The sequence below is a fragment of the Blennius ocellaris genome (assembly GCF_963422515.1).
Source record: "Blennius ocellaris genome assembly, chromosome: 5".
Taxonomy (NCBI): domain Eukaryota; kingdom Metazoa; phylum Chordata; class Actinopteri; order Blenniiformes; family Blenniidae; genus Blennius; species Blennius ocellaris.
The window spans coordinates 26931779-26959120 of NC_137654.1; the positions used below are offsets into that span (position 1 = coordinate 26931779).

General features: G+C 45.6%; 5 protein-coding genes across 5 annotated transcripts in view; all 5 read left to right on the plus strand.

The window, feature by feature from the left end:
• The first annotated feature begins 864 nt into the window (after positions 1-864).
• Positions 865-5263, plus strand: arhgef3l (Rho guanine nucleotide exchange factor (GEF) 3, like). Its single transcript, XM_080497413.1, has 11 exons — positions 865-903; positions 1403-1459; positions 1565-1672; positions 1764-1922; positions 2205-2267; positions 2352-2448; positions 2680-2756; positions 2921-3178; positions 3748-3918; positions 4008-4200; positions 4816-5263. The coding sequence occupies exons 2-11, from the start codon at positions 1430-1432 to the stop codon at positions 5061-5063; spliced, it is 1404 nt and encodes a 467-aa protein (XP_080353539.1). The 5' UTR covers positions 865-903; positions 1403-1429; the 3' UTR covers positions 5064-5263.
• A 1188-nt stretch (positions 5264-6451) lies between these two features.
• On the plus strand, positions 6452-9758 carry usp21 (ubiquitin specific peptidase 21; the record flags this gene model as incomplete). The annotated part of the gene is made up of 11 exons (XM_080496304.1): positions 6452-6607; positions 7051-7107; positions 7199-7316; positions 7416-7527; positions 7622-7741; positions 7830-7894; positions 7977-8164; positions 8575-8653; positions 8793-8900; positions 9398-9512; positions 9665-9758. 11 exons carry the CDS (start codon positions 6452-6454, stop codon positions 9756-9758), a joined length of 1212 nt encoding a protein of 403 aa, XP_080352430.1.
• Positions 9759-12010: 2252 nt separating this feature from the next.
• Positions 12011-15375, plus strand: LOC308130927 (rho-related GTP-binding protein RhoA-C-like; the record flags this gene model as incomplete). The annotated part of the gene is made up of 5 exons (XM_080497443.1): positions 12011-12083; positions 12650-12807; positions 13276-13396; positions 13484-13614; positions 13716-15375. 5 exons carry the CDS (start codon positions 12011-12013, stop codon positions 13887-13889), a joined length of 657 nt encoding a protein of 218 aa, XP_080353569.1. The 3' UTR covers positions 13890-15375.
• A 434-nt stretch (positions 15376-15809) lies between these two features.
• rbm10 (RNA binding motif protein 10) lies at positions 15810-24561 on the plus strand. Its single transcript, XM_080496560.1, has 23 exons — positions 15810-15916; positions 16324-16379; positions 16479-17013; positions 17094-17264; positions 17366-17435; positions 18837-18910; positions 19765-19851; positions 19943-20003; positions 20104-20262; positions 20473-20633; positions 20756-20853; positions 21045-21132; positions 21257-21461; positions 21542-21651; positions 21742-21823; positions 21914-22005; positions 22114-22302; positions 22387-22581; positions 22668-22724; positions 22878-23072; positions 23461-23508; positions 23603-23658; positions 23841-24561. Exons 2-23 carry the CDS (start codon positions 16363-16365, stop codon positions 23929-23931), a joined length of 2841 nt encoding a protein of 946 aa, XP_080352686.1. The 5' UTR covers positions 15810-15916; positions 16324-16362; the 3' UTR covers positions 23932-24561.
• A 793-nt stretch (positions 24562-25354) lies between these two features.
• Positions 25355-27342, plus strand: part of lrrc23 (leucine rich repeat containing 23) — a gene marked incomplete at both ends in the record, with an annotated part of 2554 nt that continues 566 nt past the window's right edge. The window contains 7 exons of the mRNA XM_080496954.1: positions 25355-25435; positions 25765-25874; positions 25989-26109; positions 26203-26344; positions 26568-26698; positions 26806-26942; positions 27031-27235. Coding sequence (XP_080353080.1) covers positions 25355-25435; positions 25765-25874; positions 25989-26109; positions 26203-26344; positions 26568-26698; positions 26806-26942; positions 27031-27235 — 927 coding nt within the window. The remainder of the gene's footprint in view (positions 25436-25764; positions 25875-25988; positions 26110-26202; positions 26345-26567; positions 26699-26805; positions 26943-27030; positions 27236-27342) is intronic.

A 27342-nucleotide genomic window follows, 5' to 3' on the forward strand; every position in this document is an offset into this window, starting at 1 on the left:
GTATTGTTTTTGTCAAATTTTAGAAATGCCGGCAAAACTGATTAGACTTTAGAACTTTGTGCAGAATAATTTTTTTAACTTCAGTTGTTTGCCGTAGTTTTCAGATTAACTTCCTCTCGAAGCGGTTCAGCCTGCCAGTCAACCAGCACTTTCAGTATAAAATTCTCATGGACTCATTTACAAGTTGCTGCGAAGGTTTTGTCGTCGGGTTCTGAGCGCTGCTCTCCGACAGCGGTTACATGAGTGCAACAAAAGGATGTGGTCTGTGCTTGAGATGAGGAAGAAAGTGAGGAGGAAGGACTGCAATCAAACTAGGCAAGCTCGCTGCAAACAGACGGCGCAGCACAAGAGAGCGAGCGGACTCAAACACTCTGGATTATTTTTAAATTTAGCAAGTTCTGTGAAGATGCACTGAGGAAGAGGAGATCATGGAGGTGGAGGAGACCAGTGAGCCGAGAACTTCCTGGTATGATTCTCTTCATTTGACACAGGAAGCCGGTGTGTCTTCTAGTAAAGATGTAAAACTGGGACAAATCGATCTGTAAGTTTGAAATCTAGTCGTTTAAAAAGGCTACCGATGAGTAATTCAGTACTTTTTATTGCACATCGGATGAGTTTTGGTTTAAATCGTGAAGGGGATCTAAAGATGTAAGCGCTCGTTTCAGATTTGAATCAAGTTTGAGGCGTTTTGTCTTGTAGGTTTTCTGGGTCAGGTGAGACTCACTCCTTCGTCTGTGATCATGCCGGGGTAAGACTCCCCATCCACAGTTTTTTTTTTTTATCTGCTTAAACTACGCCACCGTCCGCCTGTTTTCAAGAATCTCACCGTGGCAAACATTTGTGCCTTTTTAGAAAAAGAGAAAACAGGATTCAACCACTGAGGCAGCGACCAGAATATTAGAGGTGAGTAATGTGTGCGATCTGTTTTTCTCTGTAACTAGCGGAAGTTACTCAACCTTACCTCTGTGACCACAATGCTGACAGATGTGCACATTGAGGCCAAGTGTTGAAGCTCTGGGACTTTGTAGACTTCTACAATAATTCCACATCATATCTTGTTTATTATTCACTAATGGGATTTTTTTTACACATTTAACATGATTTTTCACAATCGTCCTTTTGCGAGGTCATTTGTTTCTTTCACGTTTTTTTTTTTTTTTTTAACATGGGGTATACAGCTGCTGAGGATGGTGAGGGCAAAAAAAAAAACCACGCAGACATCTTGTATTTTACTACAGAGCACAGTTTTAACCCTCTTCCTCTTCGAAAGACGAGCTCAGGAAATGAGTGCACTGCACCATGCAACATGTCACTCCTCTTGATGTCGCTCTGTTCACCCCCCCCCCCCCCCCCTCCCCTCAGCCTGTTGTCACTTTACCTATTGTTTTATTGCATCGGGCAGGATGACAACGAAGAGTTGGAGGGTGAAATGATGTCGGACCACATGAACGACTCAGAGGTCAGGAGGCCTTCAACGTGTTTTGAATCCCTCTGATGTAAAGTCGGTGATAATCGGTCAACCCTCCCAGCCCCTCCATGAGTTTGATTCTTGATCTCGCTTCAGGAGCCCAGCAATAAAAGAGTGAAGCCCGTGATGAAGTCCAACAGCCTGACGGGAGTCATCACCCCAGTGAAGACCCCGGCCTTCAAACGCATCTCGCAGAGTATTTCGGTAAACGACTCACACTTCCTGCCGCCCGACGGGACGACGGGCCCGGTGAGTTTCCACGTGCAGATGGTCACCTGCTCCACTCCTTCCACAGCGCTCCATTAGCTTTCGCACAGAGGCCCGACCTTTGCCCTCCTCGCCCCTGCGCCCTCGCACAAAGGCCTCGTCGTTTCCACGCCGGCGGAACAGCCAGTGCTGGAGCGACACCGTGGAGAGTCACGACCTCACCGCCAAGGAAATAAAACGCCAAGAGGTGTGTGTGTGGCAGATTTATAAGCTCCTGTATTAAACACAAAGCGTCTGCAGCTGCCATTAGTGCATGAAGATGTGTTTCCAGGGGGAGGGTGTATGTGGGTCAGTGGTTGCAGCGTTAGGCGAAGTGACACACATCTCTTCATTGCTGTGAAGCTGCGTTGAAAGAGGATGTGAGCTGGCAAGCGGAGTCAACTTCCTTTATTGAACAATCAGCTGTGAGGGCTCGCGCCGCGTTGTTCCCACTGACGCGCTGCAGCTAATGGCTTGGACTCTCACACAGGTGATCTACGAGCTGACTCAGGGGGAGAGGCAGCTGATAGACGACCTCAGTCTGGTCAAAAAGGTACACAGATCATTTGCATCCATTTCGGTGACGCCAACGCCAGCGTCGTTATGATTCACGGTCCGTTTGGTTGTGTGCTGTCAGGTGTACTACGAGCCCATGCTGAAGTTGGACATAATGACGGAGAGCGAGCTCGGACAGATATTCGGTACTCTGGACTCACTCATTCCCCTTCACCAAGGTGAATCCTCTTTTTCTGAGCGTCAACACATCTTCTACTGTTTGAGTGAATGATATCCATTGTTATACACACCTGCATCAGGTGATACTGAAAAGAATGCATCATAGTCACAATAGCTAGTTTGTTTTTTTTTAGATTATATCCAGTGTTGTTTTTCATAATGATTATAATGAACTCGTCTGCATGGAACAAAATAAACATTTCTGGTGTATTCTTCTTCTTCTATCTCAGATCTCCTGAGTCGTCTGGAGCGTCTCAGGGGCTCAGAGAAGACGGTGGGAGAGGTGGGCCCCACACTCATGAACTGGGTGAGCGTCTTAGAAGAAAAGCCTCCATCACTCTCGCCATTTCCTCTCCAAAGTCACAGAGTTCACACTGTGTGTACATCGCTGCCTCACCCGTCCTTACCCAACTTCACTTTCCTTCCCTCTTCACTCCTCGCCCCCCCCCCCCCCCGTCCTTCTCCGGGTAGTTCCCGTGTCTGGACGCCTACGTCACGTACTGCTGTAACCAGGTCGGCGCCAAGGCTTTGCTGGACCAGAAAAAGCAAGAGAAGAGAGTGGAGCACTTCCTGCGCCTGTGCCAGGAGTCCTCCTTCAGCAGGAAATTGGACTTGTGGAACTTTCTGGATCTCCCTCGGAGCCGCCTGGTCAAATACCCTCTGCTGTTGAAAGAGATACAGAAGTGCACGCCGCCGGAGCACCCGGACGAGGACACGTTACCCGAGGCTGTGAGTCGGTGTCCTTGCTGTACTCGTGTGACTCACTCTTCACTCGGCTTAGAACAAGTCCATGTTCTGGAAGATAACTCAGTGTTTCCACAGCCGAGCTATTTGGGGGTTTGCAGCGTTACTCTATGCTTGCACCCAGTCTCATTATTTCCAATGATGACATCTGTCACTCTGTCAGTGAGGGAAAGGCACCATAACTTATACGAGGATGCCGAAAGACGACGCAAGATGTGGAAAAAAAAACCCATTATCTATGATGGCAGTAATCTTAAGATATGTCATTAATTTGAAAATGATAAGAACCTATTTGCTATGTTTCCGGGCTGTAATCATGACTCACGGGAAATAAGGGTGTGTTGCTTAATTTGGTTCCTGACAATGATATTTTTAAGGACACAAACAGGATGCTGCCACTTAAAACATCCAATTCTATTTCTCTAACTTCATGCAATAATTTCTAAATATATGCAATGAAGACTTTTTGTGTCAGTTGTTGGGGGATGGGACAAAAAAAAAAAAAAAAAAGCCAATATATAATGCAAGCTGGTGTGATACTTTGTTCTCCTCAGCTGGAGCTGATCCAGAGCATTGTGGGGGAAGTCAACAAGAAGACCGGGGAGGCCGAGTGTCAGTTTTACCGGCGAGGCCTCGTCTACCTCGAAGAGAGCCAAAGGCTGTCGGAGATCCAGCAGTCCCGCTTCCTCTACTGCCACGGGGAGCTCAAGAACAACAAGGGCCAGGTAGCTCTCTGCAGTAGCTCTTTTAAACGCAACGATGGCGTCCGATCCCATTTTGTAGCTCGGCGTTTGAACATTTCTTCGCCCGTCAGCGGCTGCATGTGTTCCTGTTCGAGCTGGCTTTGGTGCTGACCAGACCCGGAGAGGATCGGGACGGCGCTCAGGTGTTTCAAGTGTACAGGCAACCTCTGCCCAACGCCCTGATCAACCTGGAGGAGATCCCGGACGGCGAGGCTGCAGGAGGGGGCAGCTTCAGAGGAGCCTTCACTGGAGGAAATGACAAAGGTGATATACTAGATTCATAAGTGGCCAACTTTGTCACACACACACACACATGTCTGGACTGTGGGAGAAAACTAAAGGAAAGGCGAGAAACTCCACTGGACTCAGCCGGGATGTGGAATTTAATTTTTTTTGTAAAAGTTGTGGTTGTGTCCACAACTTTTACAAAAAAAATTAAGACTGAGGCCTGAGCTGAGATATCAGTGATGCTGCCATGAAAGATAGTGAACTCACCTGTGAAAATAAAAACTGGTATTGGCCTCAAAGCCATGCTGTCACAATGAGTTTGTTAAAAAAAAAAAAAAAAATGGCTTTAAGAGAAATTCTCTGGACATTTCACTGTATTTTGCACCTGGGGGTTTCATTTAAATTGGATTTGTAGTGATCGTTTTCAGTGCTCTTTGTTTGATCGCGTGAAAATATGGACGTTATCGTCTCGTCTACTCTCTGCCACAATAGAGAAAAACTTTTTTGTTTGTCTATTTTACCGGTCTGGCCCACTCAGAGTTAAATTTGGCTGCATGTGGCCTCCTGAGCTAAAATATATTTGTCACCTATTTAAAAAAAACAACCACTCAGTTTCCTCTCCTCCCCCTCTCTCTCTTTGCATCCCAACAGTGAAGAACTGCTTCAGGGTGAGCAGCAGGGGGCGCTCCAAAGCTCACCCTTACAGCCTGCAGGCCAACGACTCCTTCAGCAAGCAGCAGTGGATCACCTGCCTGCGCCAGGCCATCGTCCAGTCCAGGGACAGGACGTCTCACGCCAGCCAGTCGCAGCTCTCCCCTCACGCCGACCCCGCCCTGTATCACATAGCCGAGCTCAGCCTCAGCTCGGACACGGAGATGGCCGACCACACCAGCCGCTGACTTGGTCCGTCACGCTGATCCCCTGGCGTCCCGCGGAGCCTCCACAGTGGTGTACATTGACACTGGGGCAATAGAACGAGACTCTCTGTTCGACATGATTGTGCCCAGACTCGTGCAAAAGAATGTCCTGCTGTGTTTTTGTTTCCATTTGAGGGGTTTTTTTTGGTTTTGGTTTTTCTTATTTTCATTTTGTGATTGTGCTCATATGTTCCTTCAAAAAAAAAAAAAAAATATTGCTGAATGTGAATTTATTGCGGAAAAATGTTCTTGTATTTTAATAAACTGACACTTGAAAGATTGTTGAGGTGCTCCTGCCAAAGTACACAAACACAAGTCTAAGTATAGCCAAAGAGATCTACAGAGAAAAGATTAGAGATGATTATCCTCCCTCTCTCTGTTCACTCTCCCTCTCTCTCTCTCTCTCTCCCCCTCTCCCTCTCTCTCTCTGACACCGGTGACAGGGCAGAGGACAGAGGTAGACTTTCAGTCCGAGCCCACAGACACACGGTGAAACAGTAGACGGGCCCTTATGCATTTTTAACAGCTCAGCAGATGATGGGAACAGTTTGGTTGGGACAGTTTGTCCACAGATAGAGAGAACCGAGTGATCAGGTGAGTCCACAGTCGCTCCGTCTCATTTGTTGGTCCCGCTGTGTTTGTCAGAAATTCTTCGCGTGCAAAAGTTTGACTCTGCGTTGGCGTGTCGCTGCGATGATTTCGGCATTGATTCGATCTGTTTTTGAGTCGGGCATGTGCTGTTTAGTGGGTTGCATAATGAACTCTTGAAAAGATTCGGCTCTGGTTTAAACACAGAATCTGACATGGTTGTGTTTTCTATCAGACTCTTAAGACTCTAAGAAACTGAACTGCACATATACATATAGATATATATATTTATTTATTTAATCGGCTATTGTTTCTATTGAACATTTGCTTTATGTCTGTACTTTATGTGTTGCATTTTATTGTTTGGGGCCTTGTTAAAGGCAGACAAAGTTAATCTATCTGTCTATTCAAGTTGCCTTGAATGTTGTAATTACGAGAATGATCTGTGATGCGGAGTCGAGCAACTTAATCTATCCAAGTTACGGATTACCCGAGGCGCTCCTCATTCACAAATAAACCTGCTCTTTCTCCCTCAGCCGTGAGACGTGCACCCTCATGCATTTCCTGGAGGGAGTTGTCAAAGCACTCCACCGCACTTCGTTCGTTCAAAAAGGGGCCGTTTCTCTTCAGGACCTGCCGACCTTTGACCCTGCACGTAACCCCCCCCCCCCCAAAAAAAAAGTTTAATTAGGGGGTTGCTTTTAGGATACAAACAATTTTGAATTCCTCTGGAGAAGCCTTCAACCCGTGGGGGGAGCTGGTCTGATCACGGGAAACAGAGGATGCCGGGGTCGAGCAGCGTCAATGTGGAGAGCTCCTGCGAGGCCCTGTGTCGAACCCTGGTGTCCCAGAACGGCCTCCAGAGAGAGACGGCAGACATCTCGCAGTCTGTCCTCTACACGTCACTCATGGGCCTGCTGCTGGTCACCGACAACGAGGTGCGGACACATCAAACCCCCACCCCCCGAAAGAAACCTTTCAATTATGCTCCTTCAAACATGCATTTAAGGAGGATTTGAGGAGAAATTGTGTGAAGGGATTAAGGGGGAATACACACCAACACACACGTGTTTAAGCACCTGTCAGCACTCCTGGGTTTCTAAGAGGATAAACGCTTGAGGCTGACCTCCTTTTAGCCTCTCTTGTTATGCTAATGAGATAATAAGGCTAAATCTGTCCTGCCAAAGTTATGTACACACTGACATGGCAGGGTCAAGGCAACCGGACTGTCACATGGGGTACGGGAACAGCCGGGGGGGTAAAATACTGGGGAATCCTGTCGGGTCTTTGTGCTTGTCCCTGTCAGAGAGTTCCACGATTGGAAATGTGACAAATCTGTGATTGTTTTCTGTTTTCTGTTTTTTTTCTTTCATTTTGACAGAAGGAGCAGCTCACTGTAGGAAGTGGGAGGGTTGGCCTTAGAAACATAGGGAACACAGTAAGTCGGAATACTTCTGAAAGGATTGTGGCTCATTATTCCCGTCTCATCGGTGTTCACTGTTTGCCTCCGGGCTGCGTTTTGGACTCAGTGTTTCCTGAATGCAGTCGTCCAGTGTTTGTCTCACACTCGTGGACTGCGGGACTACTGCCTCCTCCAGTCCTACCGGCGGGAGAAGTTCTCCAAAGAGGAGGCGAAGCTAATGGAAGGTGTGCGTCCGTTCCTCAGCTGCTCTTTTTTTTTTTTTTTTTATTGATTGTGAATCATTCTCAACGTCTGCTTACTGCTGCCGGCCTTCTCCCGCGAAGCTTTCTCCAAGGTGCTGTCGGGCCTCTGGGACGAGAACGAAGACGCCGTGGTGAATCCTCGACAGTTTTATTCCGTCTTCAAAGACGTGGTGCCTTACTTCAGCGGTTACAGGTGCGGGTGCGGATCACGCTTCTTCTTCTTTTATTTTTTTCTGATCTTGTCAGTGATGTCAGCAACTTGAGGAAGTTTCTGTCTCCATCAACAGTCAACAGGATGCGCAGGAATTCCTCAGGTTCCTTCTGGACAAACTGCACACGGAGATAAACCGACGGCCGTACGTCAAGCGAGCGGAAAGGGAGGCGGAACAAAAATACGCCAGGTTTAGGTGCGTGCAAAAGTATCCACGAAACTGTGACTCCCGTCATGTCGCTCCCCCAGGTTTGAATCTCATCTAACTTCTTATCCTTCGTCAGACTTTCGGAGGAGGCGGCCGTCACGTGGAAGAAGCACCTGGAGAGAGACGACAGCAAAATAGTCGGTAGGGACTCGGCACCTTCGGTCTCCTCTGCGGCTGCCTGAACCCGGGTGAACACGAGTGTCCGTCCCTCTTCTCGTCACAGACCTGTTCTCGGGTCAGCTGCGGAGCTCGCTGCACTGCTCGGTCTGCTCTCACTACTCCAACACGTTCGACGTGTTCTGCGACCTGTCGTTACCGATCCCCAAGAGGAGCGCGACAGGAGAGGTCACGCTCAGGGAGTGCCTCGACCTTTTCTCTCAGGAGGAGAAACTGGACAAGGACAATTCACCCGTACGTTACCCACGCCCCTGTTTGGATTAAAGTTCAGTCATTCAGGGAATGATTAAGGTCTTTCTGCAATTCAGTTATTTTATTTTTTGCATGTTATATTATGAATACTGAGTAAATGTCAAGTAGAGATAATCTATGATCTGCTTTTATATGTTTTCCAAAGCATCCGATATGGCTTTTAACAAATATCTTGCATTTGTAAATAAGGTTTTTTTTGCAAATATTAAGAAGAAGATTCCAAACTATCGCAGCGTATGTAGGAAAATTCATGGGATATAAACAACTCATGCAACCAAGAGTATAACAATCCAAAAATCAATAATCAATCACTTGAATTGGTTTAGATGTGTTTTGGACGTATTTGTGCGTGTAAGTGCATTTGTTCATCCATTTTTTTTTTTTTTTTTTAGATGTGTGAGAGGTGTAACCGGCGAACGGAATGCACAAAGCGGCTCTCCATCCAGAGGTTTCCTCAAGTTATTGTGATCCGTATCCTCTGAAAGACTATTATTAACAGGTTTTAATGCTGCTGCTGCTGCTGCTGCTGCTGATGATGATGATGATGATGATGATGATGATGATGATGATGATGATGATGATGATGATGCTTCTTAACGGTTTGAATCAGACCTGAATCGGTTCACCACATCCAGGTGGTCCATCAGTAAGAGCACAGTCTATGTGTCCTTCCCCCTCACTAACCTGGACCTTGGCCGCTACGGGCCTGCAGACTGCGGTAAGAATGACTCCCTGCTGTGACACGTTGTTTTCTGCTGCAGGAATCTGATGGAAGGTCGAAGGATGAGGAGGTTATAAGACAGGCCGCGTGTGATTTTGCAAGGAAGGTCTGCTGCTTTAGATGACTTGCAATTGTTATTTTTCATGTCAAAATGGGCGTCGACAACGCAGTTTACTGAAATAACTATCTTATTTAGAAAAATGTAATAGACATATTTTGTTCCGGGGGGTAAAATCAACTTATCAAACACTGCTAATCAAAAACTTTCCCGTGAATAATGAAGGCATATTGCTTGCTTTTGAACTTGAGTGTAGGATTTGAATCCTGCTTGTGTTTGGAAGGGAAGCCAGTGTAGGAAATACCTAACACTATGAAGCACGTTAACAATTTGTTGTAAGGGGGCAGCTGAATATAGTTTGGTTTTTGTTATTTTCCAGCTCCGAGAAACCAACGGTGTGCGTGTGTGTCATTCCTATTTATCTTTGTCCCCACAGGCTCAGTTCTGTATGACCTATATGCCATATGTAACCATGCTGGCACGGTCAACATGGGGCACTACACTGCCTGCTGTGCAGATGAGAATGGTTGGTGCTTCTACAACGATTCCAGGTAAAATCAACCCTGCACGCTGATCATTTACTTACGTACGATACAGGAGGTCTGCATTAAGCCGTCTGTACTGTACACCCATTTTTTTTAAATTTTTTTTTATGCACCTGGAGCTGTTTCTCATGATCCCTCCTCCATGTATCCGTCTACAGCGTATCTCCACTCACACTGAGCCAGCTACAGACCAATCAAGCCTATGTGCTGTTCTACCAGCGCAGCAACAGCGCCGCAACCATCAGGAAGTAGCGCTGGGAATGGCTGAGCCACGCAGCCAATCAGGGAAACATTACCTCCAGTGTCCATAGAAACCAATAGATGCTGCAGTGTTCGCACCTCTTTACATCTCTAAACTCCATCCATCTCAGTGGGCCCGTCCCCAAATGAACTCCGGGAGGGGAGGAAGAGGAGGAGGATGAAGCCATGCTTACTTTAAAAGGGGGCTTGAGGAGATGGTCTCCCCTCCTCAGTAAGAGAGCGCAGGCTGCAGCCTTAAGAGTCTCTGCGGCCCAGTTCTCATGCAGAACTCAGGGATGTACTTGGAAACGCGACGCAGAGCTCTGATGAGAACTGTGATTCATGCCTAATGCTAATATGAACCCAAATAAACACAATTTAAAAACCATGAATGTAATGCAAAGTATACATGATTTTATGGAATGTGACATACAGTTAACTCAAAACTATATAAACCCTTGTAGTAAGCATGTTTAAAGAAAAAAAGAAAAAAACATACACATTCCAACAAATTCAGCAATTTTATGACTTTGAAAAACTGTGGGAAAAAATCTAAAAGCAGCGTGAGCATTTTAAAATAAAACTGCAAACGTCTGCAAAAACCAAATGTGAATGATAGAAGCTGAGTTGTGCAGGAAGAGACAGAAACTTTACCTGTGACCTCCAGAAGAGACGCCACGATCCTTTAGGTGACAACAACTGTCAACAGATTAAGTTAAAACTGAGCTCTTGTCACTAACGCAGTGTTTAGAAATAAAAAAACAAAAAAACAGTGAAGTGAAATTCTTTGCTGAGTTTTCAGAAAGTGAAACGAATAAAGACATTAGCTTCTTCATATCAATCATTATCTCAAAAACTATAATTAGAACCTTTTGAAATAGCTTTGAGCTCAACATTATTAACAATCGAAGGGTGTTCGCACAAACAAGACGGCCTAAAATATCCTTAAAGCCGGTGCGTTCATGTTTATAAAAAAGAACTTATGTGGCTTCACTATGTGTTTTCCTTTAAGCGTTATCTCAGTGACACCCAAAACATTGCTCACTGAAATGCTCTTATTTAATTTCAAGTTGCAATTCAGTGAAAATGTACTCCAAACATGTGTAGCGTCTGCTTTGTCTTTCTAATGTTAGTCCCCTGCCGGCAATTAACTGTGAACCTTGCAATTTACTTTAAAATGTATAATCATTCCTTTGTATATATGTGTTTACTTCTTCTTTTTTTTTTACCTTTGTGTTTACTGATGTAGCAGGAAAAATATTTTGTACATAAAACGCACATCACTCAACTGAATGTATTGCATTTATCTTTAAATAATTGAACTGTAACAGTCAATAAAATACCAAAACTGAAACTTTTTTGTTAAAATGTGATAATTGATGCCATTTGACTGCTTTATTTATATATAAATAATAATAATAAGTAACTATGCGTGAGGACAGGGTACGTTTGAATAGGATGCCAGTCCATCACAGGGCGATCACAGAGAGACAGACGCACTCAAATTCACACCGAGGGGCAATTTGTCATTGATAAACCTCATATGCATGGTTTTGGGTCATGGGAGGAAATCGGGGTATCCAGGGGCCACACGCTTGTGGATAATATGCTAACTCCATACTTAAAAGAAAATGTATTGTATTGACAGCCTGCAGGTCAGTTGTTACCCCTGTCCACATACTTTGCAGCACATGAGCTAATTACAAAAAAAGAAAAAGTAGATTTTGTTGCAGGTAGTAGTAGGACGATAATCATTGCATGCACATTTGAATTGAAAATACTCCAAAATATTGGATTATGGGGTTCATGTAAAAAGCAACAAAAAGTGCATACATATTTATTGAAACTACAGACATACAATAGTCCTTTTCATTGAATTAGCTGCTATAATTCATAGTAGAAGCTCTGGATTACAATTTGACCTTTGTGACAATGGGTTTTTTGTAGCTATGGCACTTATTTAAGTTGTCTACCCCTGTGAGACGAGCGACAAACAATAAAAAAAACCCACAGTCAAATACATGTAAGGTTTTATCATTTAAATGATAAATCAAATGCCTGACCTGGTGCACTAAAATAACCCAAACTGCAAAATTGATGAAGAAACAACCAATGCAAAGAATTCCTCCAACAACAGCGTGTCCCGTCAGAAGCATGAATCGTGCTGAAAGACCTTCAATTAATGAGGGAAAATTAAAAGAGATTATTAAAAAAAATATACCAAACCTGCTGCAAAGCCTGCTCCCCGTGACGTCACCATGCACATGCGTACGGGCGGTGGGCGGAGCCATCGAGTCGGTCAGGAAGAGGAGAAAGGCGGACAGAGGAACATTAAAGGTAGGAAAATTCACACGACAGCCTTCAAACTTCACACCCTTTTCGACACGGGCCCGGCGGGGTGCGAGCGGCGCGGTGATGGTCTCGCTTTTTCTCGTGAGGAGAGCCGGGTGTCAGTATTCCGAACCTCGCGGAGCCCCGTTAGCGTCGAGCTAGCAGATGCTGCTTTGGTTTGACAGGCCTGACTAAAGTGCTTCAGCCCCCCAGCAGGAGGGGGGACACGGCAGGAAGCGTCCCCCGGAGCGGGGACGCCTCTGAGCACACCGAGCACGCTTTCCACACTGGTCCTTTGCCCCCGTTTACACTCCAGGCGTAATAAACAACGACAAACCATTTAATATTGGGGCGTAGCTGTGCTCCCAACACCCGGCTGCAAGCCTCCCCGAGCCCCTATTTACACCAGGAGGTACAGGAGGCACACCGCCAACTGCACCTCGCAGAGCATTAAAACTCCTATTCTCCACTATTCATGTGTGTGTTTTTGGAGGATTGTTATTGTGTAATGCCAGCCTGATTATATATACTTATTTGGACTTTTTTTTCTTTCTTTTCTTTGTCTTTTGCAGAGATGGCTGCTATCAGGAAGAAGTTGGTGATAGTTGGAGATGGAGCTTGTGGGAAGACCTGTCTGCTCATCGTCTTCAGTAAGGACCAGTTCCCGGAGGTCTACGTCCCCACCGTGTTCGAGAACTACGTGGCAGACATTGAAGTGGATGGCAAACAGGTGAGGCAACTAGGCGCGATCCCAGTTAAACGTGTGAGTGAAGGCGGGATACACCAGGACAGGCTCACATTTACACATATGGGGCAATTCTGGGTTCACCAGTTCACCTCACATGCATGTTTTTGGACCGTGGGAGAACATGCAAACTCCACACAGGGGGCGGTACTTGATTCCATGACCTTCTTCCTGTGATGCAAGAATGCCACTGTGCAGCAATACACACATTCAGAAAAGGGAACTGCACTGAAAGGTGACGCTATCAGACGTCCCCATACAGCTGTCTCAAAGACATTCAACTTGATTTGTGGGACACGTAGTAATAATCATGTTTTGGAACCACTGGATATGACATTTGAAATTATCATACGCAAGTTATTCTGTGAAACTTTTGTTAGTGTTACATTGGTTTGTTATATTATCTTTCTCATCATACGGTGTTCACGCTGTGTTGTCGTTCTCTTTTCTCAGGTAGAGCTCGCACTTTGGGACACAGCAGGTCAGGAGGACTACGACAGACTCAGGCCCCTCTCCTACCCCGACACTGACGTGATCCTCATGTGCTTCTCGGTGGACAGCCCCGATAGTTTAGGTCGGCTTTGAGCAACGCGCTTTACTAATCACACATCAGTTCTTTTGTGTTTTGGCTGACTTGTGTTTTTCTTTCCTCTCGCTGTAGAGAATATTCCAGAAAAGTGGACCCCTGAAGTGAAACACTTCTGCCCAAATGTTCCCATCATCCTGGTGGGCAATAAAAAAGATCTGCGCAACGACGAGCACACCAGACGAGAGCTTGCAAAGATGAAACAGGTAAGGCTTTACGCTTCATAAAAAAGCCATTTTTGCAGGATAAATAAAGTTTATTGGCGTGAATATAACAACAAATACTTCCCCGTGACTTGTGTTTCCAGGAACCAGTTAAATTGGAAGATGGCAAAGAGATGGCGAACCGCATCAGTGCCTACGGCTACCAAGAGTGTTCCGCCAAAACCAAAGATGGTGTAAGGGAAGTCTTTGAGTTGGCAACTAAAGCAGCTTTGCAGGCCAAGAAACGTAACAAGAAGTCCATCTGCCTCGTGTTATAGGCTCCCAGAGGAGACGGAGCTGCCCTTAAGCACAGATGAACAGGGCAGCTTCTTTTGAACTTTGCGATGTGGGGAAATATTTGGGCGGGTGGGGCAGCAACGTTCTGCAGACGCTCACTTTCTGATCACCTGATCGCCCTCAGTAAAATTCAAGCAGATCTGAAATTCTTTGATAGGCCTTTTACACATCGGTTCTTGTTCTACAGATTCACCTGTCTGCTTTTTTTTTTTTCTTTCTTTTTCCTCCTTGCATCTATCAAAACATTTTCAGATCTGGAGGTTGATGGCGGTGGCGGCCGGGGTTAGAGGGTGATTGGACGTTGGGTTTATGCTTACCAGGGGTTAAAATGTGCCATGTTGGGAATGGAGGGAGAAAAAAAAAATGGTCTTCACCGGGCCAAAGATAATGGGAATACAAGAAAGACAGAAGAAGTACTATTAAAAAAAAAACTTTAAAAAAAAAAGGTTTGAATTAAGACCATTTCTAAGTGGATCTTACACAGTATCGCCTACATGTAGTGCCTTGAGAGCAGCGGTCAAGAAAAAGTGGGTTGAGGTGTAGGGATTCCTAACTTGGGGTATTATTTGTCATTTGTTGTGACCACACCTTGCATTTGTGAATGCTTTCTCCCCGTCACTGGCTCGGCTCCCTCAGGCCCTTTTCATTTGACTCAGGCCCTACGCGCAGGGGTATGCCTAAACTAGATTGAATGAGATATTTTCCCCATACCGAATTCCTTATACTTTAGAGTGCGCGTATGCAACTGTATGGTAGTCTCTTTTATCCAGTGCAGCTCTGCATGCGGTGAATGTGTGTATATTTGTGTGCTTGTGTATTAACATATGTGTCTATGTACTGTATGCATGGAAAAGGCCTTCGGCGTCACTGATCTAACCCTTCGTTTCCATGCCAAAGTTACCCCGGACAGCCGCGTTTCATGGCTCAGACGGGTAATGGAATAACAGCTACTCAGAGTGACATAGAAGCCTTCACTTTACTGGAAGACATTGTACTATAGCCAGAGGCACAATCAGGTTAAACATACAAGTTTTTAGGACCTTTTGTTGTGTATACCAGCTATTGATTTGATTGTGTTAATCAGTGGGTCAAATCATGAATGGTGTAGTTGATAAGTTGAATCTTATTTTAAATAGCTGATAGGCTTATCTTATTACTATAATGTCTATTATGTACTGTATGTCTTACAAAGCTTTGTAAGAACATGTTCATGATGTGTATTTCAAGTTTGCCTTTTACTCCCACTCACCCCATTCCCCTCCTTTTCATGATACTGTCCTTATTGTATTATATAACTTTTTATTGTTGTCTCTAATTTCCTTATAGTGTATTTTAATCATTTACTTAATCCTGCTGTTATGATCAGCTAATGTCAGTTTAAATGATGAATTATAATCGCTTTATTATCTCATTTAATGCAAGGTCACTGCTGAGGTGCTGGGTTATAAGGTTTTTTTGGGGGTGGGGGGGTGGGCGTGGGCTGCTAGAGCCTTTTTCTCTTTGGTTTTTGTACTGTGATATGTGGGGATTTCTGGATTATTATTTGTTTCTTTACCCCCGTTAAATCTGTTATTGGGGTTTTCTGTTGTAAGGTATTTATGTGTTTTTGATCATTAATGATTATGGTTTTCCCTATATTTTTGGCATTAATTTACTTTCTTTCCCTGAAATAATAATAAAAAAAAAAACAACAACAACCTGTAACCTGATTTGTGTGATGTATTGATTTCACGGCCACGGGGAAGGTTTTCTGGATTAAATAACACCGCTGTCCTCCTGGATTATCATTTATGGATTTGCCAGTCCAGGGTTGACCTGCTTGCCTCGTCCAATCACCGTCGATTTGAATCTCCTGGCAGCCAATCAGGCACCAGAGCGAACGCTTTAGTCCCGCCCACTCCGACATGTCTCACTGTGGCCATTTTACACTTCGTTCGCTGAAAATAAAGCGCCTCTCACACCTTCGACTTCACAACTTCGGGCCGGCTGTTTGCTGCATGCAGCTCTGGTAAGTGTCTCCGGACGCGGATGGCCGTGGCGGCTGTGCTCGCCGCCGCTGACAGCGCATTTTGAGGCGGGTTAACTCCCTCATCAGGAGGCTAAAGCAGTTAGCTCGATTGCTAACGGCGATGACCGCCACACGTCATTGTTGGTAGACTTGTTTTCACCTGCAAATGTTTGTTTATATGTCCAGTACGCGCATTCCACGTCTGCCAGAGATGCAGGGTTGTCCCGCGGGTTGTGTCTCTGTGGCGTTTGGTTTGCAGTTGCGACAGAAGGCGTCATTTTCAAGTTGGAGCAGTTTCACCCCAAAACAGACTGTTTTGGCTGCCCATCACCTGGAGGCCTCTGTGGAATTTGTTAGTGCGACTCATCTTTAATTGCTTTTTCCTTCCTTTTCCCGTAAACAAACAGAATAAAGGATCCGGACACGGAGCAGAGTCGGTGTTAAAGATGGACTATGACCGGAGGTGGGCTGAACCTTCATTTTGAGTCTTTATTTTTAATTTTTTCCCCCTCCGTGATTCTTCCCACAATTATCTCACTTTATATCATGACCTAATCTGCAGGGGTGGGCGTGGTGACCGGATTGGTCGCTATGGCAACACCCACAACGACCACAACTTTCGGGACATGGACTACAGGGGCTATGGTCAAGAGGACGAGGAGGCCGGTTTGGGGTATGACGGAACCGGGATGGATGAGGACGAGCAGTTCAGCCACGACGAGCAGGGTGTCCATGACTTCCCACCCGGCTGTCACCAAGACCACCCGGGGTTTCACCACCGAGGGGAAGACGCCCGGCCTCCGGGGAAAGGGCTCCTGTGGCCCCCGTGCCCTCCTTCACAGCCTGACCAGGGCCATCCCATGGTCCAGAGAGAGGAGGACGGGGGATCCAGGCGGGAATTCGAGCATTTACGAACTGGCCTGCAGGAAAGGGGTCGGGGGAAAGGTGGGAGAGGCTTTCGTGAAAATAGTGGCCCTCATCTCGGGAACAGGGAGGGCGCCTGGGGCTACGGCGGAGCTCATCTGGAACACATGGAATTCAATGCGGGCAGACAAAGAGAGGAGGACAGATTCTCTCGAGGGACCGGAAAAAGGAGGGTAATTCACGATTGTGTCGTTGCCTTTGCAGAGATGAGAGCAGGAGAGGGCTGTTATTAATTAATGACTGTTGTGTACAGACATTTCCAGGAAGGCCAGAGGAGCAGGACTGCGGAATTGGTGGCGCAGACCTCTCACTTGAGGAACTGGATCAAAGGGACCAGGACTACCGTGCAGATCTCGACCATAACCAACGGCCCAGCAACATCGTGATGCTTCGCATGCTGCCTCCCAGTGCCACCACAAATGAGGTGCTTTTTTTTTTTTTTTACCACAACTGTGGTCTATTGATGTGACAAACATTGTGTTGTTAGTTGTTTCAAAAGATAATTCTCCTTTTATTTGGTTAAAGATCCGAGCACAGCTTCAGGAGCAGGGGATCCAGCCAAGAGAGGTCCGACTTATGAGAAACAAATCTTCAGGTGAGGACATGTCCACCGCTGCGTTTTGGGGTTGTTGTTTTTGTTTTTTTTGTTTTTTTCAGTCCTTTACTCTCGCTCGCCCTATTTGTGTCGGTGTCATTCACGACAAGCACCCTCCTCCATCATGCCTGCTCTCTCAGGTGACTTTAATTTATCAGCTTGATCGAGTTAGTTGTCTTTCCTTCACGTGTACTGTGATTGTCTTGTGCCACACGGTGGGGTAAATAACTGATGCGTATGTACACATGTGCATTATTAATGCTCCTTTACTCAGTGGCCTTTTGCTTAGTCGTCGACTTTAAGACCTTGGTCCGCTCGGGTCTGTAATGCACACTTCCGAATAGAACCGCATCCGTACTTTGTGTTTAATAGTAGAATGCATGCTGACATAGATGATCGGCGTTCACTTCATGGCTTCAATGTTTCTTTTCACCTTGGGTCTCTCATCTTTACCCTTTGCACCATCTTGCCTCATTTGTCCTCAAGCAAAGTGCATCTGAGTAGATGACCATTGCTCACAAACTAACTGTGCTAAAATGAAAAAGGTGGACAGCAATCATAATCCGTCTGATTATTTTCAAAGGTGTGAGCCTTCGAGATCTAAGTGTCGCAGCTAATTTCCACCTCCATGAGTTTTATTCATTCCATTTTAGAATGAAAAAAAAAAAAAGCTTGTTTTTTTTGCTGAAGGTTTTCCATTCAGGTCATTGTTTCACTTGCGTCCCTCTTCGCTAACTCACCGGTTGTAAAGTGTGCCGTTCTGACACGAGGCACACTTCACACTTTCCCAGCACTGCTCTGTCTTCCTTACCCTTGCATCTCTTTCTGTGTTTTTAGGACAAACAGCTTTTTAGGTCTCTTGAATTAGGAAGAAGTTTAAATATGTTGCATACTGTGTTAACGGGCATCTGTATTACTACGTAGGTGGGCTACTGAGCAGGTAGGATGTGGCGTTTCGCGAGACCGCTGAATCTTTCTCGTCCGCTCCTCGACTCTTAAGAGTTGCAGAGATCCCGGTGTGTGTTTGAATGTGTGTGTTTGTGCGTGTCTGTCGGTGCCTGGACACTTCATTATTCAAAACCAAAGAGCTAGGACTCAAACTGATGAGTGGGTAGGATCTCTCTCTCTCTTTCTCTCTCTTTCTCTCTCTCCCTCCCTCTCTCTCTGACCCTATTAAGTTACATGACATTGCATCCTCCCACCTTTGCAGAGATTGTGACAGTGGCTCTCCAACATGGCTGTCAAGTGTGCTATTTTCAAGGGAGAGGGGAAGCAATGATTAATTTGATTAGTGCTGATACAGGGTCTCTCTCTCCTCTGTACGTGAAGCACTAACCCCTCACTGCGTTGTTGTTATGTTGTTGTTGTTGTTCGGTTGCCATGGCGCTGGGCGGTGTCCAGGTCAGAGCCGAGGATTCGCCTTCGTCGAGTTTAATGTCATACAGGAGGCCACCCGCTGGATGGAGACCAACCAGGTCACTCTCCCCTACACAGACACAAATACACATATAGGAACTTAGTTCAGAGCGACACACGAGTCAGTACCGAGCAGTCACATCCTGCTGCGATGTGCACAGTGGTACAGCAGACACACAAACGTTAAGAATAATATTTGACCCTGAGGTCGGTAAGCCTTCATACTTTGAGGGAACCGGACCTTCCCAGTCACATTTGCTCATCATTTGTCCAATATAACCTCCTTTTTGAGAAAATTCATCCGTCTTCCATGACTTGTCTCAGTCTTTTTCCCTAAGGTCAGAATACCACCTCTGGGATAGTCTGACTGTGTGGATATACTTTCCTCACATGGTTGGGTTTATATTTTTCTTTTCTTTTCTTTTCTTTTTTGGAGTCAGAGCCAATATTTGCTTCATTTTTTTTTTTCTTTTTTGTTTTTGAACTTTTGACATCTATCATTATTACATTTATAGGGTGGAGCTTTTGTCTCTCCGGGGTCCAAGCTGGTGTCACTGGGATGGGTTGTGTGCAAATCTGTGAAACTGTTTCCCCTTAAGGGGGGAGGGATGACTCAATTCAACCAAACACATGGTGTCCCTAAAAATGGACAACAACAAACTACTCATACACCATCTCAGTCCGTCCGAATTTCCTAAAGCTGAAGGTTGCTATTCTCTGGTGTCCTCTTTCTTTCACCCTCAGTTACATTCTCTCTTTCTCTCTGTCCCTCTCTCACCCTCTTTGTCCCTTCCTTTCTCTCTCATCTCAAGCGAGATGAGGCCTTTCTGTGGCATGTGTAGCCCAATTATGAGTGATAATCAGTCTTTGTTCTCCATCCCTCTCTCTCTCTCTCTCTCTTTCTTTCCTGCAGGGAGTGCTGCTGATTATGGGACAGAGAGTGTCGATGCACTACAGCGACCCCAAACCGCGTGCCAACGAGGACTGGCTCTGCAACAAGGTTGGACGTCTAATATCGCATACCGACACATAAGCCACTGGAAGCCTATTTGCATTGACTTCTAACAAACATTGACACAACCCTTCAACAGTGCGGTGTGCAGAACTTCAAAAGGAGAGAGAAGTGCTTCAAATGCAACGTGCCCAAATCAGGTAATCTGTAATTTGCTTTCTGGAAATGTCTTGAATTTCCTTTCTACGGGACAAACTCTCCCCTTCGCGATCAACTAATTAGTACGTTCTCGATACATAGAAGCTGAGCTGAAGTTGCCCCAGCTGCAAAGAGATTTGCCTGCCGGCATTCAAAAAGAAGGAGCACAAGGCCTTTTGCCCTTGCCGACGGCCTATCACTCCGCTGGGCCTCCTGTGGTACCCGGGCAAGCTGCGCCGCAGGCAGATGTTGCCAATGACAGTGAGTCCATATTATGTCATAGCCAGTTTGCCTTTAAAGACCTTCGGGATTCCGAAGAGACGACCTTAATACTCGAACAGAGAAAATAGTTTTTGTTTATTATGAATCCTATGCCTGTGTTGACATGCATCACCACTTCACTTGTTTTTAATGAATGGCTTCCCCTCCTGCTGAACATGCTTGACTTTCTCCCGCGATCCCTTTCAACAGCTCTCATTCTCAGAAACCTCGGCCCACATACTTCCGTGGAGACCATTCTGTCGGCCCTTGCTCCCTTCGCCACTCTCGCACCATCCAACGTTCGCCTGATCAAGGACAAACACACACACCTCAACAGGGGATTCGCCTTCCTGCAGCTCTCCACCATAGTGGTGAGAAACACTGTGGCACGTGCCTGACACTTACTTATTTCACCCGCTTCTATCTAATCTTTAAGAAAATTGTTTGCTGCCGATTGGTGACATACCCACTTTTCCTTTTTTTTTTTCATCAGGAGGCATCGCAGCTGCTTCAGATCTTACAAGCTCTCCAGCCGGCTCTCTCTATTGACGGGAAGGCAATTGTAGTGGAGTTTGCCAAAGGCTCAAAACGGTACAAAACACACAACTTGAAATTTCACGGCAGAGAAAACAAATGCTGTTGTACAGTCAATGATACTTTTACCACGAAAGTACAGTGTGACATTAGTGTTGCAAAAGTGAGTCTGCTGTGGCAACTGAGAAATGTAGAACCTCAAGAAAACAAACCAAAACCACTGAAACCTTCTCTGTGCCTCTTGTTAGAGATGTGTTTGTGACGGATGGCAGCAGAGTGAGCGCCGCCACAGTGGCAAGCACAGCCATAGCTGCTGCACAGTGGGCTGTCACACAGGTAACATACCTGATTTTTGATTATTGAATAAACTCAGAAGGCATGTCTCTCATTTCAGATTTTGTGTTATTTAGCCGAATTGCTGTTTTGTTTTTGTCTAATGGTGACAAAAATTCTCTTTCAGACGTCTCAGAACGGCTCGCGTGGAGGCCAGGGTGGAGATGCAGCAGTATTCCAGCAGGGGGCAGCAGTAACGTACAGTCAGGAAGGGCAAGAGTACCCAGGGTCCGACACCTCCACATTCAAGGCCCAGGCAGTTACCCGGCTTCCGGTCTTGCCGGGGGCAGCTGGAGCCCAAAATGGGGTCTATGCAGGAGCAGCTTCCCCGGGTTGGTGTCAGAAGTTGCCTCTGAGTTCCACAGTTCTACAAGTTGGTATTGACTTTGTGTGTGTTCTCTCCCACGTCCAGCCGTCATCTCATCTGAAGCGGTGAAGTCTGGCTCGGCCGTCATGCAGCAGCCTCTCGCTCACGCTCAGACTGCGCTCGTCACCACAACGACCGCCGCACCAGCCACCCAGGTACGGCCGCAAAGTGTTTGACTTTTCTGTTCCCTCATCCATCCGTGCGCTGACGACGTTGTTCTAAAGGAGCTCTTGATCCCTCACAAGGTTGAGATCGTGGGAAAACCACAGCCAGCTACTCCCAGCCAGCCTGCGACTCCGGGGACAGAGCACGAGCTCCAGCAATACCGTAAGCGTCCACCATTCACGTCTTCACAAAATATCATCACGTAAAAGAATGTGAAATCAAAACGTGGGTCTTGTGCGACTGCCTCCACAGCCGTGCCAGATGTGTCGACGTACCATTATGATGAAAGCTCTGGTTACTATTACGACCCATTCACGGGACTCTACTATGACCCAAACTCCCAGGTAAAGAGTTCAGAGTGAACGTACAGCAGTTTAACGGCGTGTCAGTGTTTAATCATCGGTTTGTGTTTCTCTCTTCTCCTTTTTTTTTTTTTTTTTTTTTTCCTGCAGTACTACTATAACCCGCACAGTCAGCAGTACATGTACTGGGATGGAGAGAAAAACATCTACATTCCTGCAGCCAGCCAGTCCGACACTGAAGGTGGTCCCGCAAGTGACGGCGCAGCACCTTCTGATATGTTTGCCACCGCTGGCGGCAAGGAGAAGAAAGATAAACCCAAGAGCAAAACTGCCCAGCAGGTACTTTATTTACTGCGAAATTGTTGCTCTCAGTTTTTAGAATTAAGTGCTTTTCAGTTTTAACATGGGCATTTGTGTTAATAGATTGCTAAAGATATGGAGCGTTGGGCCAAGAGCCTCAACAGACAAAAGGAGAACATGCGTTCCGTCTCTTCATCCCCTGCCGTCGGTTCTGGAGCATTCCCTCCTGGTTTTCCTCGGGGTTCCGGTCACAGTCGCCTGGATGACCTCCGAGAGTCTGCAAGTGCCGACGCAGGTTATGCGGTCCTGGAGAAAAAGGTGAGGGCAAAGACGCACGTGAGAAACAATGAAAGAGGCATTTGAAACGTATTAATCACGCTGTTTATTCACTCCTCCTCCTGCAGGGGGCACTGTCTGAGCGGCCTCAGATTTTCCTGGACCAGATCAGACAAAGTGCTGAAGTAAGGAAACATTCCATTATTCTCTGAATAGTCCCAGTAAACCTGATCTAAAAAGGTTTCAGTCTTTAGTACAACTTTGCCTTTCTATTGCACTCAATTAGAATCTCGTCAGTATTTCATTGTTTCCCCTTGACCTTTCGTGTTTGCCGGCAGCATTCGCCTCCTCAGCCGCAGGGTCTGGTCCCCGCCTACAGCGGGGAAACCGACAGCGAAGAAGAAGGCGGCGAGAGGGACGATAAGGAAGGAAGAATGACGGACTGGGTCAAACTGGCCTGTCTACTGTGTCGGAGACAGTTTCCCAGCAAGGAGGCGCTCATCAGGCACCAGCAGCTGTCGGAGCTGCACAAGGTGGTGAAACTCTCATTTCAACCAACCGCAAACACCTCAGTGATAAACTCTGCTTTAAAGCACCGCGATGTACACTTGACAAATACATGCCAGGTTCAGTCGGAGGCCCCTCCACCGCTGCCACTAACCACCTCGGGAGCATATATGTACACAACAGTGTCAACAGTGGTATCTGTCCCGTGTGGGTTGTAAGAACTACGATCGGCTGTTTGAGGTTTTTCCCTGCATGTTCCTGCAGCCAAGTTCTTTGCAAGTTATCGCTCTGAAAGAATGAACACAACTATTGCATTATTCTCCCAATCGGTAATGTGACACCGGAATGCCATTCAGGATTTGATTCTGGTTTTATTTGTGTAATGACTGTGCTCGTGTGTTTACTTTCTCTCAGCAAAACCTGGAGCAGAGAAGAACCCAGCTGGAATCTGCCAGTAAAGAGGTTGGTCAAGTGGCCGATGCTTTCACGCACTCAAACCATTTCATTTTGTTACTGTTGGTAATTCTCTACTTCTTTCCCCCCGTTTTGTTTGCAGAGACTAATGGATGGATCTGGACCTCCTGACCCTAAGAAGAGGAAGTTCAGCCCCTTGTAAGAAACCATAGTGTAACAGATAGAATAATATATATAAAACTCCACATTCGTGTCAATATCAAGACCCTTTATTCCAACTCCAGCCATGTGTGATGAGCTTGATTGTTTGTACTTTCTGCTAAAGGCTACTTGACCTATTCGTCACTTTGTAAAACTCTTTCTGTTTATCGTCTCTTTAGGGACGGGATCACCGGCACTAGTCTTGGAGCTCGGATGCTGCAGGGGGGAGTGAAAAGAGGACTTCTGCTGCGCAATATGCAAGTGGAGTGACGCTCCCGCTCGAGGAACTTCCTAACCCAGCACACAACTTCTCACCACCAACATCGTCTAGATATTTATAGAAGAAACTCTCAGATTTTTTTTATTTTGGTTTTACATTAGTTACCTCAAGAATGGTAATAATCCTGTGAACTAGTCCTGTAGCAGTCCATGTCGGGATATTGCACAGATTGCACCTTTTTGCTTGCTTCCTGATTGATGCCGTTTTCAGTTTTCTCACACGCTAACGATAAACAAGATTTCTTTGGTTGGGAAACATTTGCGAAAAGACTGAAAGATTTGTATGGATCTTTCTGTCAGCAAATGGGAATTTCTAATATTACTGTCTATGCACCATAGATTTTTGTTTTTTAATTTAATGCTTATATGACTTGTCATTCAGTGAATGACGCATGTGGGCATGAACTGTGTATACATTTTAGAATTAGCACTTTTCTACAACAGTGACAACTGTGGCATTGTTAACTGTACAGGTTCCCACTAACAGTGTGGACGTGAGAAGTGTATCTGATAGAAGTTATAAAATCAAAATGTAATACATGATTATCATTTATCAAATTTATTTTTTATGTCTGTATTTGTTCTGTAATGTGACTGTGAATCATAAAGGTCATGTACATTTGTAAATTGGTTCAAAATGACATTTTCAACAGTATAAATCAATGTTCAGGCCAGCAGACAGTTATTGTTTCAACATTTTAACTTGACATTTCAAGCACTTCTTCTACTTAAGAGGAATTGCGAATTAACTGTATGAGGTTTGTAATGCAACACTTTGGCCTACAGAGGTGGGGGTTTTTTATTTACTGTTGCAACTTAGGTTTGTTCCTCAGTTTGTCCTTGACAGACTCGTGGTGCGTTCAGAGGAAGTGGGACTATTTGGTTTGCATGGGTAAACGTGACTATATTTAGACTCAAACTGTTAAACCAACCTTTTCTCTGAAGCTGGAAAGTAGCCGTACACCCTCTTATATTGGTGGTGATTAGCTTGATTCATTGTAAACGCCCAACTGAGAAATGGGACGTTTCCTAACTCGTAGTTTCCCGAATTCCCATTTCCTTTGGACGCGGCGTCAGATTGGCACGGTTTCCATGGTAACGGATACAAACTAGCTTCTTGATTTTTACCGGTTCAACGTCGGACAGTTATTTCAGATTTCAACAATAATTATCACTACTAAACTGCAGGTGAGAATACTTATTTTAAAACGTCACTTTGAAGCCCGTTTGTAGACAATGTTTTTTTTTTTTTTTTACATAAACTAAAGCCAGAACTTTCCGTCAGTTAGCCTAGCCTAGTGGCTAGCCACTTCTATGACCTCCAGTTTCTGGATTTTACTGAAACTTCTGGCAGTTTGACCTGTTGCTCGTCGGGTATCGGGAAGTCTGTAGTTTCCTGCTGAAACTGAACAGGATGTCTGATGTGGAAGAAGATGGTGTCTTATCAGACGTGGATGGAGGTGAAGAGATTGAAGAGTTGGCAGAGGAAGACGAGGTAAACAGGAAGTATCCTCATACCTGCCGGAGTCTTTTCATTAAAAAAAAAATTGTGAAAGTAATTAGCTATGAATGCAACCTACATGTGAAGGTGTCCAGGCCTTGTCATTATTTTTTCCACACTTTAGATGATGTGTGATAAAAGGTCCAACTTGATGTGAAAGACTTCATTGATTTTTGGTTGCAGAAGATTGTTCAATGTTACTTCAATCACTTGGTTTGTGGTTTGAACCTGAGCCCCTCCTGGCTGTTTCTGACAAAACTTCTTTAAATGTACATTTTCTACGTCATCATCACCGATCATACCCGTCCCTCTATATTCTACAGGTACAAGCGTTCCCTTTAACCCAAGAAGCTATAAGTCAGGGACTGTCGCTGCTGTGCAGGACAGCAAACAGAACAGCACATGCTTTTGTAAAACTGGACCTGAACCACAAGTAAGAAGCGGACGATTATGAAAAGCGAACTGACAAACCTTCGAGCTGAAGTTGGCACATCGATGTGCCTCTTGCACCTAATGTCATAACAACTGTCACTTCTTTGCTCCTCAGGGGGTTGAATGACATAACTGCGATCAGCAGTTATATCCACGTCCGTTTTCTGGACGTGTCCGACAACCTCCTCACTGATCTTTCTCCTTTGGCCTGTCTGACCCATCTACTGTGGCTGAAGGCAAGACGCTCTGTTTGTATAGACGAGCACACGTGTGTTTGTTTTCGGTATCTGTTCCTCCGGTGACTCCTGAATGTGGCTCCTCTTGCACAGGCTGACAATAATGCTGTGTCATGCTTCAAAGGGCAACCTTTCTCTCAGCTGAAATATCTCCAGTGGCTCAGTATCGCAGCCAACAAGCTGAAGGGCCTGGATGACTTTGTTCCGCCTGCCCTAGAGAGCCTGAATCTCACAGGTGGGTTTGTGTCATTTCACAATGACTGCGATGAATTTCCTCCACAAGCTTGAGAGTTTCCTACAGAATCAATTTACAACTTGTCACACCCTCTTCTACCAAGCCTCCAAGATAAACTGCATGTCATGAAATTGATTAAGTATTTATCAGCTACTGTTGTCATTTGATATTACAGAGTCATAGGAGCTGTTGTCTAATTAACTTGAGTTTACTCTGTACACAGGGAACGGTATTCAGGACATGGCCGGATTTCAGAGTGACTGTTTTAAAAATCTGGCCACTCTTGAATTGAGGGGAAACCTCTTGAACACCACAGTTGGCATCAATCTGCCAAATCTGAAGCGACTGTATCTGGTAACAAAATGATTTAGTTACTGACATTGTCCAACACCACCAGCCGTGTGAGAACCAGAGGAACAGCAAGCTTGTGAATATATATTGGGTTTTTCTTTTTTGCTTAGGCGCAAAATGCGATCAAACGTCTTGAGGGTCTGGAGAAGTTAGAGCGCCTCACAATCCTTCACCTTCGCGACAACCAGCTTGAGTCTCTGGATGGCCTCAGCCAAAACATGAAGTGTCTCCAATACCTGAATGTCAGGTACGGTTTATTGCTCCACTAAAATTCCATCAAAAGATGGTTTAAAAGAAAAAAAAGCTCTTATTTCGTCCCTTTCGTCTTCCTACAGAGGGAATTTGATCGCAGAAGAGAATGCCTTGCAATGTCTTGGCCTTGTGTCAAAAACCTTGCAGGCTTTAGTGCTTTCTGAGAACCAGCTGGTGGACTCACCGGACTACCGTCTGGCGGTCCTGATGGTTTCACCGCAGCTTCAGCGGTTGGACAAAGACCACGTCTCCCCTGAAGAGAGGGATGACGCTCAGCAGAGGATCAGGGTAAAAAAAAATACATGTTTTTATTTGCGAGGGAAAACTTTTACTTTTGGTCTTGTTCTCAGTGTGTGTGTGTGTGTGTGTGTGTGTGTGTGTGTGTGTGTGTGTGT